The sequence below is a fragment of the Chiloscyllium punctatum genome, chromosome 1, assembly GCF_047496795.1.
Source record: "Chiloscyllium punctatum isolate Juve2018m chromosome 1, sChiPun1.3, whole genome shotgun sequence".
In the NCBI taxonomy this organism is placed as follows: domain Eukaryota; kingdom Metazoa; phylum Chordata; class Chondrichthyes; order Orectolobiformes; family Hemiscylliidae; genus Chiloscyllium; species Chiloscyllium punctatum.
The window spans coordinates 56,732,765-56,745,402 of record NC_092739.1 but is presented as its reverse complement, the minus strand read 5'-3'; the positions used below and the strand labels follow the sequence as shown (position 1 = coordinate 56,745,402).

At 45.2% G+C, this 12,638-nt stretch overlaps 2 protein-coding genes across 4 annotated transcripts in view; one reads left to right on the top strand and one right to left on the bottom strand.

The window, feature by feature from the left end:
• zcchc4 (zinc finger, CCHC domain containing 4) overlaps window positions 1-12,638 on the bottom strand; it is a 95,808-nt gene that overhangs the window by 26,517 nt on the left and 56,653 nt on the right. The gene's annotated exons all lie outside the window — the stretch shown is intronic.
• LOC140468560 (zinc-binding protein A33) overlaps window positions 1-12,638 on the top strand; it is a 36,326-nt gene that overhangs the window by 6,066 nt on the left and 17,622 nt on the right. For all 3 annotated transcript variants that reach the window (XM_072564730.1, XM_072564678.1, XM_072564764.1), the window contains one exon: window positions 534-808. In XM_072564730.1, the coding sequence (XP_072420831.1) occupies window positions 554-808 (255 nt within the window). In that variant the 5' untranslated portion in view covers window positions 534-553. The remainder of the gene's footprint in view (window positions 1-533; window positions 809-12,638) is intronic.

The window sequence follows — 12,638 nt, the reverse complement described above, 5'->3', positions numbered from 1 at the left end:
ATTGCCAACTGAAATCTGGTTTAATATTCTAAAATGTTCATTTTGTAAATATTCTTAAGAAGCATGCAATTATTTCAGAACTAGATTAACAACCTCTAAACTGCATAATCCGGTGAAAAGTTAAATAAATAGTGAAAATGTATGGAAAATGTGGTTGATTAACCTGTGCTAGATAAACATAACTTGTCCCATCCTTGGCTCTGACATTGCAGTAATTACGCTTGAACATATTTTCAAGACCACAGAATTTTGTTCCAACAAACTTGCTGCCAATCACCATAAAGGTTCAACCTGGATTAGTCCACTTTTATGAAGGGGTAAAGGGAGGTGATACACACATGTACGAAGTTAATCAATTGATATTCTGGTCAAATTTAATCTGTAAACATCTAATGATAAATTAAAGAAACAACTCCTGAAGAAAGATAACACTAAAAAGAACCAGGTTTTGTTCAGACTTGTTCTTACACACCTCTGTTATGAATGAATCCAACAGCAGCTGGCTCTGTTTACCTTTTGTTCAAACTCTGCAGGTTATTATTGATTCCCTTGCATGCAGCCTGTACCAATGGCAGAAAACACACAGTCTTTTCCTTCTCACTCCGGACAAGAGCAACATGCTCTCTGTTCAAATGTTACTACTGTATTGGATACTAACACACTTGAACCAAAGGACAGGAGTACGTCTCTAGTCCATTCAGAGCAAATGAGGCACCAAGATTCAGATGACAGAAAACTGCAAGAATGTACAACCTCAACACTAACCCAGATTGCAACAGAAAGGAGTGAAGACCAGCTATTACTACAGGTACTGTTTCCTTCAAAAAAAATCCCTTTTCTTGGCAGTAAAGAAGCCAGCAGCATCTCAATTTTAGTTTATCAATAATGCCCATTTTTGCTCTCCTTTAGGTGAGGCAAACCCATGAGAGTAAACTTAAAGAGGAGTTATCGCTATTTAAAGAATATATTTTGGAAAATGTTTTTAAAAATGCATAACTTTTATCATGTTACAATGTGAAAGCGATGTGTTGACATGTTAGTGAGGTTTATTTCACTGTGTCATATGGTCAACCAAAGGTTTGCAATTCAAAAGGGAGCAAGTGCCCTTTTAAATTATTGCAGGAACAAAAATCTGATAACAACACCATGCAAAACACATGCTGTGATAAAATACAAAAGCAATGTTACACTTGAAACCTAGGTATAACACTGTATTTTCTAAAGGTAGTATTACATATTTTCCTTAATTTGCATAAATGTGAAATAACCAAATATTTGCTTTAGGCGAGAACCTTGCTTTAAGGTGTTGACTGACAAAGTGTGTAGGTGGAATTGCACCAACTACCTAACATACAGTGGAGGAAAGAGACATTTGAACCCTGCACTTTCAGCAGAGAGCACTGGAGACAATTCAGTAATCAACTCTATTGGGATCAGCACAATAAAACATTTCAACACAGCTACTACAACAAATGATACTGCTTCTTTAAAGCACTGCAGTAAACATTTGCTTATCAGTGTTGTTTCGAGCAGAACTGTGATCTTAAAATGAGAATTGGAATACAATGTATGTCCTGATCACTATAACTTCACATCAACGTTACATCTGATCGACACTCCCTGTACAACGCCACAGGAGAGCAATACGCTGTTTTCTAGGTAAAACACCTCTTCCAAAAGCATGTCCAGACTCAGACAAATGCTAATCAGAACAGTACTGTCAAGCACACAGCATGATAAGTTTACACATGTCATACTTGTAAAGGTACAGGGAGAAAGTGAGGGCTGCAGATGCTGGAGATCAGAGTCAAATATGTGGTGCTGGAAAAGCGCAGCGCAGGCAGCATCCGAGGAGCAGGACAATCAACACTTCAGGCATAAGCCCTTCTTCAGGAATGAGGCTTGTGGGCTGGGGGGCTAAGAGATAAATGGGAGGGGGGTGGGTTTGGGGGGGGAAGGTAGCTGAGAATACGATAGGTAGGTGAAGGTGAGGGAGAAGGTGATAGGTCAGAGGAGGGTGGAGTGGAGAGATGGGAAAGGTGATGGACAGGTCAGGAGGGTGGTGCCAACTTAGAGGCTTGGGACTGGGATAATGTGGGGGGAGGGGAAATGAGGAAACTGTTAAAATCCACATTTATCCTGTGTAGATGCAGGCCCCAAGGCGGAATATGAGGCATTCTTCCTCCAGGTGTCAGGTGGTAACGGTTTGGCAGTGGAGGCAGCCCAGGACCTGCATGTCCTTGACGGAGTGAGAGGGAGAGTTAGTGTTCAGCCCCAGGGCGGTGGGGTTGGTTGGTGCGGGTGTCCCAGAGATGTTCTCTCAAACAATCTGCAAGGAGGAGTCCTGTCTCCCCGATGTACAGGAGACCACATCGAGTGCAACTGATACAGGAGATGATATTGGTAGAGATACAGGTAAATTTCTGTCGGATGGGGAAGACTCCTTTGGGACCTTGGGTGCTGGTTTTGCACTTCCTGCAGTGGCAGGGGAAGAGGCCAAGAGTGGGGGAATGGTCCCGACGAGGGAGTCGCGGAGGGAATGGTCTCTCCGGACGCTGATAGGGGTAGAGAGTGAAATATATCTCTGCTGGTGGGGTCCATTTGTAGGTGGCGGTGTGGCGGAGGGTGATGCAATATATGCGGGGGGTGGAAGGTGAGGACCAGGATTCTGTCCTTGTTGCATTGGGGTTCTAGGGCAGTGGAGGAGATGCGCTGGAAGGCATCGTTAACCACGTGGGAAGGGAAATTGCGATCTTGGAAGGAGGAGGCCATCGGGGATTTCCTGAGATGGAATTAGTCATCCTGGGAACAGAGGCAGAATTCAGAATTGGGAATAAGGGATGGCGTTTTTATAGGAGGTAGGATGGGAGGAGGTGTAGCTGTGGGAGTCGGTGGGCTTGTAGTAGATATCTGTGGTTAGTCGGTTGCCGGAGATGGAGATGGAAAGGTCCAGAAAGGGGAGGGAAGTGTCTGAGATGGTGCATGTGAATTTGAAGCGGAGGTGAAAGGTGTTGGTGAATTTGATTAACTGTTCAACCTCCTCGTTGGAGCATGACAAGGCGCCAATAGAGTCATCGATAAAGCAGAGGAACAGGTGGGGTTGGTGTCCCATGCAGGGGCCCATGGCTACCCCTTTGGTTTGGAGGAAGTGGCAGGATTGAAAGGAGAAACTGTTGAGGGTGAGGACCAGTTCAGCCAGGTGGATGAGGGTGTCGGTGGAAAGGTACTGGTTGGGACAGTGTGAGAGGAAGGAACGGAGGGCTTGGAAGCCTTTGTCATGGCGGATGGATGTGTTGAGGGACTATATGTCCATGGTGAAGATGAGGCGTTGGGGGCCGGGGAAATGAAAATCTTGGAGTGGTGAAGAGCATGGGTGGTGTCCCGAAAGTAGATGTGGAGTTCCTGGACTAAGGGTGAACAGGACGGTGTCGAGATAGAAAGCGATGAGTTCAGTGGGACAGGCGCAGGCTGAGACAATGGTTCGACCGGGGCAGTCATGTTTGTGAATCTTCAGTAGGAGGTAGAACTGGGCAGTGCGGGGTTCACGGACAATGAGGTTGGAGGCTGGGGGTGAGAGATCCCCAGAGTTGATGCAGTTGTGGATGGTCTGTGAGATAATGGTTTGGTGATGGGAGGGGAGATTGTGGTCGAGGGGGCAGTAGGAGAAGATGTCTCCGAGTTGGTGCCTGGCTTCAGTGGTGTAGAGGTCAGTGCTTCAAACTACTACTAGGCCCCCCCACCTTCCACCCCACCCAACCTCCGCATACATCACATTATCCTCCGCCACCTACAAACGGACCGGACCACCAGAGATGTATTTCCCTTCCCACCCCTATTAGCATTCCAGAGAGACCATTCCATCCACGACTCCCTCCTCAGGTCCATGCTCCCCCCACCAGCCCACACCCCACTCCTGGCACCTTCCCTTGGCACTGCAGAAAGTGCAAAACCTGCACCCACACCACTCCCCTCACCTCCATCCAAGGCCCCAAAGGATCCTTCCACATCCAACAGAAATTTAGCTGTATCTCCATCAATGTCATCTACTGTATCAGTTGCACCTTATGTGGTCTCCTCTACATCAGGGAGAAAGGACGCCTCCTTGTGGATTGTTTGAGTGAACATCTCTGGGACACCCGCACCAGCTAAACCCACCACCGCGTGGCTGAACACTTCAACTCCCCCTCTCAGTCCATCAAGTCCATCACCTCCATCGCCAAACGCCCATCTTTTTTTGCAGCAGAGAGCAGCGGGAGCTGGGCAGAAGTGAAGTCGGAGCGCAAAGCCGGTTGGGAAGGTAAATGATTGTTATTTCAGTGGAGAAGGAACCCGTGACACTACACGTGTAATGTCTCCCACCCACCCTCCTCTTCTAACCTAAACAAAAAGTAAGCTACTCAGTGTTCTTGTTTTGGAGACTAAGTGTAGAATTATGGCAGCGCAGGCAGTGGAATGTTCCTCCTGCAGGATGTTTGAGGTAGGGGTGACCACCGATGCTGCTGCTGACTTCATCTGCAGGAAGTGCAGCCAGCTCCAGCTCCTCACAGTCCGCGTTAGGGAACTGGAGCTGGAGTTGAATAAACTGAGGATTATTCGAGAAGCTGAGAGGGTGATAAATAGAAGCTATAGGGACATAGTTACGCCAGAGAACAGAGGTAGCTGGATAACAGTTAGAGGTGGGAAAGGGAGGAAGCAGGCAGTGCAGGGATCCCCTGTGGTCGTTCCCCTCATCAATATATATACTGCTTTGGGTACTGTTGGGGGAGATGGCCTATCAGGGGTAAGCTGCAATGGCCGGGTCTCTGGCATGAGGTCCGGCTCGGAGGCTCAGAAGGGAAAGGGGGAGAGGAGGAGAGCGCTAGTTATAGGAGACTCTATAGGTAGAAGAACAGACAGGCGGTTCTGCGGACATGGGCGAGACTCTCGGATGGTTTGTTGCCTCCCGGGTGCCAGGGTCCGAGATGTCTCGCACCGTGTCTTCAGAATCCTTAAGGGGGAGGGTGTGCAGCCAGAAGTCGTGGTGCACATTGGCACCAACGACATAGGTAGGAAGAGGGGTGGGGAGGTCATTCAGGAGCTCAGGGAGTTAGGCTGGAAGCTAAAAGCTAGAATGGACAGAGTCGTCATCTCTGGGTTGTTGCCGGTGCCACGTGACAGTGAGGCAAGGAATAGGGAGAGAGGGCAGTTGAACACGTGGCTGCAAGGATGGTGTAGGAGGGAGGGCTTCAGGTATTTGGACAATTGGACTGCATTCTGGGGAAGGTGGGACCTGTACAAGCAGGACGGGTTGCACCTGAACCAGAAGGGCACCAATATCCTGGGAGGTAGGTTCGCTAGCACTCTTCAGGGGGGTTTAAACTAATTTGGCAGGGGGATGGGATCCGGACTTGTAGTCCAGCAAGTAAGCTAGCTGTTTGTCAGGATGTCCAAGAATGTAGGGAGGCTGTGGAGAAGGTAGCACTGACAGGGAATACTTGCGGACACAGAGATGGGTTCAAGTGTGTATACTTCAACGCAAGGAGTATCAGAAATAAGGTGGGTGAACTTAAGGCGTGGATTGGTACTTGGGACTACGATGTTATGGCCATCACGGAAACGTGGATAGAAGAGGGACAGGAATGGTTGTTGGAGGTTCCTGGTTACAAGTGTTTCAGTAAGATTAGGGAGGGTGGTAAAAAAGGAGGGGGGGTGGCATTGCTAATTAGAAATGGTATAACGGCTGCAGAAAGGCAGTTCGAGGGGGATCTGCCTCTGGAGGTAGTATGGGCTGAAGTCAGAAATAGGAAAGGAGCAGTCACCTTGTTGGGTGTTTACTATAGGCCCCCCCCAATAGCAGCAGAGATGTGGAGAAACAGATTGGGAAACAGATTTTGGAAAGGTGCAGAAGCCACAGGGTAGTATTCATGGGCAATTTCAACTTCCCAAATATTGATTGGAAGCTTTTTAGATCAAAGTAGATTGGATGGGGCGGTGTTTGTGCAGTGTGTCCAGGAAGCTTTTCTAACTCAGTATGTAGATTGTCCAACCAGAGGGGAGGCCATATTGGATTTGGTACTTGGTAACGAACCGGGACAAGTGATGGGCTTGTTAGTGGGTGAGCATTTTGGTGATGGTGACCACAATTCTGTGACATTCACCTTGGTTATGGAGAGAGATAGGTGCGTTCAACAGGGTAGGTTTTACAACTGAGGGAAGGGTAAATACGATGCTGCAAGACAGGATCTGAAGAGCATAATTTGGGAGCATAGGCTGTAAGGGAAGGTTGTCATTGAAATGTGGAACTTTTTCAAGGAACAGATACGACGTGTCCTTGATATGTATGTACCTGTCAGGCAGGAAAGAGATGGTCGTGTGAGGGAACCTTGGTTGACGAGGGAGGTTGAGTGACTAATAAAGAGGAAGAAGGAGGCTTACATAAGGTTGAGGAAACAAGGTTCAGACAGAGCATTGGAGGGATACAGGATAGCCAGGAGGGAGCTGAAGAAAGGGATTAGGAGAGCTTAGAGAGGGCATGAAAAATCTTTGGCGGGTAGGATCAAAGATAACCCCAAGGCCTTTTATGCATATGTGAGAAACATGAGAATGACGAGAACGAGGATAGGTCCAATCAAGGACAGTAGTGGGAGACTGTGTATTGAGTCGGAAGAGATAGGAGAGGTCTTGAATGAGTACATTTCTTCAGTATTTACAAATGAGAGGGACCATATTGTTGAAGAGGAGAGTATGAAACGGGTTGGTAAGCTAGAGGAGATACTTGTTCGGAAGGAAGATGTGTTGGGCATTTTGAAAAACTTGAGAATAGACAAGTCCCCCGGGCCTGACGGGATATATCCTAGGATTATGTGGGAAGCAAGAAAGGAAATTGCAGAGCCGTTAGCAATGATCTTGTCGTCTTCATGTCAACGGGGGTGGTACCAGGGGACTGGAGAGTGGCAAATGTTGTGCCCCTGTTCAAAAAAGGGAATAGGGATAACCCCAGGAATTACAGGCCAGTTAGTCTTACTTCGGTGGTAGGCAAAGTAATGGAAAGGGTACTGAGGGATAGGATTTATGAGTATCTGGAAAGACACTGCTTGATTAGGGACAGCCAGCACGCATTTGTGAGGGGTAGGTCTTGCCTTACAAGTCTTATTGAATTCTTTGAGGAGGTGACCAAGCATGTGCATAAGGGTAGAGCAGTGGATGTAGTGTACATGGATTTTAGTAAGGCATTTGATAAGGTTCCCCATGGTAGGCTTATGCAGAAAGTCAGGAGGCATGGGATAGTGGGAAATTTGGCCAGTTGGATAGAAAACTGGCTAACCAGTCGAAGTCAGAGAGTGGTGGTAGATGGTAAATATTCAGCCTGGAGCCCAGTTACAAGTGGAGTTCCGCAGGGATCAGTTCTGGGTCCTCTGCTGTTTTGTAATTTTATTAATGACTTGGAAGAGGGAGTCGAAGGGTGGGTCAGTAAATTTGCAAACGATATGAAGATTGGTGGAGTTGTGGATAGTGAGGAGGGCTGTTGTCAGCTGCAAAGGGACTTAGATATGATGCAGAGCTGGGCTGAGGAGTGGCAGATGGAGTTCAACCCTGTCAAGTGTGAGGTTGTCCATTTTGGAAGGACAAATAAGAATGCGGAATACAGGGTTAACGGTAGGGTTCTTAGTAAGGTGGAGGAGCAGAGGGATCTTGGGGTCTATGTTCATAGCTCTTTGAAAGTTGCCACTCAGGTGGATAGAGCTTGTAAGAAGGCCTATGGTGTATTAGCGTTCATTAGCAGAGGAATTGAATTCAAGAGTCGTGAGGTGATGTTGCAGGTGTACAGGACCTTGGTAAGGCCACATTTGAAGTACTGTGTGCAGTTCTGGTCGCCTCACTTTAGGAAAGATGTGGAAGCTTTGGAGAGGGTGCAGAGGAGATTTATCAGGATGTTGTCTGGAATGGAGAATAGGTCATACGAGGATAGGTTTAGAGCGCTAGGCCTTTTCTCATTGGAACGGCGAAGGATGAGGGGTGACTTGATAGAGGTTTATAAGATGATCAGGGAATAGATAGAGTTGACAGTCAGAGACTTTTTCCCCAGGTACAACAGAGTGTTACAAGGGGACATAAATTTAAGGTGAAGGGTGGAAGGTTTGGGGGGATGTCAGGGGTAGGTTCTTTACCCAGAGTGTGGTGGGGGCAAGGAATGCACTGCCTGTGGGAGTGAGTGTGGCAGGGTCAGAATCATTGGTGACCTTTAACCGGCAATTGGATAGGTACATGGATAGGTGCTTAGGCTAGGATAAATGTTCAGGATAAATGTTTGGCACAACATCGTGGGCTGAAGGGCCTGTTCTGTGCTGTATTGTTCTTTGTTCTAAACCATTACCACTCGACGCCTGGAGTAGGAACGCCTCATATTCCGCCTCGGGACCCTGCAACCATACAGGATAAATGTGAATTTCAATAGTTTCCTCATTTTCCCTCCCCCCACACTATCCCAGTCCCAAGCCTCCAAGTTGGCATCCACCTCCTGACCTGTCCATCGCTTTTTCCATCTATCCACTCCACTCTACTCCCCTCATGGACCTATCACCTTCTCCATCACCTTTATCAACCAATCGCATTCTCAGCAACTGTCCTCCCCCACCCCCCCATCCCCACACCCCTCCCATTTATCTCTCAGCATCCCAGCCCACTAGCCTCACTCCTGATGAAGTGCTTATGTCCGAAACATTAATTCTCCTGCTCCTCGGATGCTGCTTGACCTGCTGTGCTTTTCCAGCGCCACACTGGAAGGTACAGGAAAGAAAACATAAACCAAAGAATTTCGTGCACAGCCATTAATATTCTGCAAACATAAAATCTCATTTCAAATGATGATATCGATACCAAAATAGTTTATTCTGGGAACATAGGTATTGCTGTAAAGGTTAGGTTACCTTTTGTTTACCTTTAGTTACCCTGGATAAATTGTCCACATTTGCTGTTGCCCTGATCATTTCAGGAGCCAGGTTTGAAAGGTAGCAGTGAGAAACCTTGAGGACGTGTTGCAAAGCACTCAGCCAACAGCTGTCATTGTGGCCATTGTACATTAGTAACACAGTGAGTTGATGTCTAAACACGGAAGGTGGTATGTCAATCAACAAGACTACTTTGTCCTGGCCAGTGTCAGACTTCCCAAGTATTGTTCCAGGTCACCCATAGAGGGTGGGGCGGGATTGAGGGCAATTGTAAAATTAGTGGACTAGTAATCCAGTGGCTCATGTTGGGATATTGTTCAAATCTCCCCCAAAGCAACTGGCGGAATTAAAATTCAATTAATAAATCTGGAATTAAAAGCTAGAGTTATGACCAACCGCCTCAAAATATATTTAGTCTAGACCTTAACATGTTCTTATTTGAAAGATAAATGTAAGGTGTTGTGTTGCATTCCAGAAGCAATTCGATTGGTCAAACTACTCGACATAAAGGAGAACACATGATTTTTATACTACTGTTAAAATACAGACAAAATAAAATTAAACAAATTGGCTTAACTATAACTCTATCAAAATGCTTAACAAAATAATAGATTTGTTCATTTCTAACTGCTCCAATATAGCAACATCCCATAAATACACCCTTGACAGAGACAAATTCAGTAAAATAGATTCTCTCACATGCATTTCTAGCAGTAGGAATAGAACCCAAGTTTTTAGCTGTTAACAGAGAGAGGAATAAGAGCTTCCACATCCAGCATTAAGATCCCTGCTGTTGCTGAAAGCTAAAACTAAAAACCCTGGTTCTGTGGGAGCTTGACCTACCCATTCAGGTCATTTCTATTATTCCAATGTTTTAAAAAAAAAACAAGGCCTCACAAGCTGTATATTTTTAATTGGCTTTGAGCAGATTGCTGATCAGCACCTCTGTGTCAAACTATCATAAAAACAAACAGGACAAAATGCACCTCTTCAAAGTCATAATATCATCACACTAGTCTCAGTAACAATAACCACAGAACTATTATTAACTGGCCATCTAGTTCACTCATGGTCTTTAGTAAAAATTTTACCATCTTTAGCCAGCCTGGTCTATACATGACTACAGCAGCATCACCGCTGACTGGATTGGCCTAATGCTAGAGTACACCATTGCTAGACTCAGTCTATGGCAGGAGATGACAGAACTAACAGGAGGGAAATTACCACAATACTGCCTCACCAAAATGATTGACTCTTGAATGCCCTGATCTTGTAAGCTTCTCCTTTTCTGCTACAAGATCAAATTGCTACAACATCAAAAAAAAACCAAATGGATCAGCTAATATCAACCTAAGCACCAGAAATGAGAGCTCTGCAAAGAACTCCTTACTAGCATCTCAAGGCTTGTGCTGAAATTGGAAGAGTTGTCACAAAGACTAGTCAATCAACAGCCCCAACAGAGTCATACTCTCAGAATCTTACCCCACCGCCAAAGTCCTAGGCACAACCATCACAATCCCTGGAGAAGCCTTAACACTGACACTGGACAGATGCACCAAAGGTGGCAGCACAGACAGTTTGTAGAGAGTTGTCCTGGGAGTGCTCAACATTGACTCCAAATCTTATGAAATTTCATAGCATCAGGTTGAATACGAGAAAGGAAATCTCCAATTGATTACCACCCATACTCCACCTCCAGCTGACGAATCAGTGCTCTTCATTGTTGAACACCATTTTGAAGCAGCACAGAGGGTGCCAAGAACACAGAATGTACTCTTGGTGAGACATTTCAATGTCCACCAACAAGAGCGCATCAGCAGCACCACTGCTGACTAGATTGACCTAATGCTAGAGTACACCATTGCTAGACTCAGTCTATGGCAGGAGATGACGGAACCAACAGGAGGGAAATGGCCACAATACTGCCTCATCAATCTGCCTACCGCAGATATGTCTACCCATCACAGTACTGCTAAAAGTGACTACCGCACAGTCCTTGTTGAGACAAAGTTTTGTCTTAATTTCTAGGATACCTATCACTGTGCTAAACATTTTCAAACAGATCTAGCAAGTCAAAGCTGGGCATCGAGGAGGCATTGTGGGCCATCAACAGCAGCTCAATGAGCAAACCTACATCCAGACCCTCAACCTAAGTTACAAATCTTCTCAAAACTCACTAATTCGATGTGTCAGCAGGGGATGACATTTAGATAGTGCAAGTAGAATATATGAACAGGGATTATTGCCAACACAATAAAGCTCAGTATTCTTGTCCAACAGTTTAAACATACACAGAAAACTTGATATTTAGCCTGTTTACATTTCTTCTGAGAGTTATCAACATCAATGAATCAAAATACAGTCTGTTTTTCTATAATGCATGTTTCTTCAACACGAATTGCCTTTAACACAACTGAAGAATTTTGACTTTTATTTGTAGAACACAGATCTTTCTTACCTGTATTGTCTATTACGCGATTTCAGCCCCATTAGTTTAAATGACATAGCTGTTTGTGATTTTCTTATGACATGAGATTGCACGAGAACGAAACTATCACATTATGTCAGAACCGACTACACTCCAATCAATACAGAAATTCTGGAAAATGTCAGCAGGTCTGGCAGCATCAGTGGAGAGAAATCAGAGTTAAGCAATCAGTTCTGAAGAAGGGTCACTGGACCCCAAATGTTAACTCTGATTTCTCTCCACCGATGCTGCCAGACTTACTGAGATTTTCCAGCAATTTCTGTTTTGGTTTTTGATTTCCAGCATCCACAGCTTTTTCAGTTTTCTCCACACTGATCAACACACAGATGTGATCAATGTTATGCCTTTTGTTGTTTCCCCTGCAGCCACTGCTTTAGAGTAGAGACAACGTTACTTATTTTGTCTATCATTTCTGTGGCAGGGCAGCTGTAGTGAATGATTCATTGGCTAGACCACAAGACCATTTGTTTCCCAAGATTCTTTACCAGAATGTAAAATCAAAAGTTACGGGGGAAAGACAGGAAAGACGAATTAAGGATTGTCAGATCAGCCATGATCTCAATGAATGGCAGAGCAGACATGATGGGCTGAATGGCCTACTTCTGCCCCTATATCCTATGATCCGACTAATCATGTTGTTCTACAAATAGCTGCTGTTAAAAGTAATCATAAAGTTGAATTCCAGCATACAAAACTGGCAGCATGAAAGAGCGAGAGAATGTTTATCCAAAAAAATTAAGTGTGTGATCACTAGAAAAACATGACCGTGTTTGACACAGTGGTTTCATCTGGATTTTATATGACCCACTGAGCTTTAGAAACATGCATATGGCATGGGTTCAAATCTCCAAAGCGGAATGATTGAGCATTCCTGCACAGCTGTGAGAATGCAGGTGAAATACAGCATGGCAACATCATAATGGGCTGACCTTGGTGAACTCAACATTAAATGTGAATCTGCATGAGATGGAAAGATTCATGAAATCATGAAAATAGAACGAGAAGTAAAGTTAATGTAAATTTGAACTTGAAACTGAATAAATTGAGTTACTTACATAAGTAGCCTCAAAATGTCGGAGTCCTATCGGACTTTCTCGCTCTTCAACAATGCTACCGGATCTGCTGAGTTTCTCCAGCACACTCTGTTTTTAATTTCAGATTTCCAGCATCTGCAGTATTTTGATTTTACTTGAGCCTTGGTACGTTTGACGCCTCTGATGAGT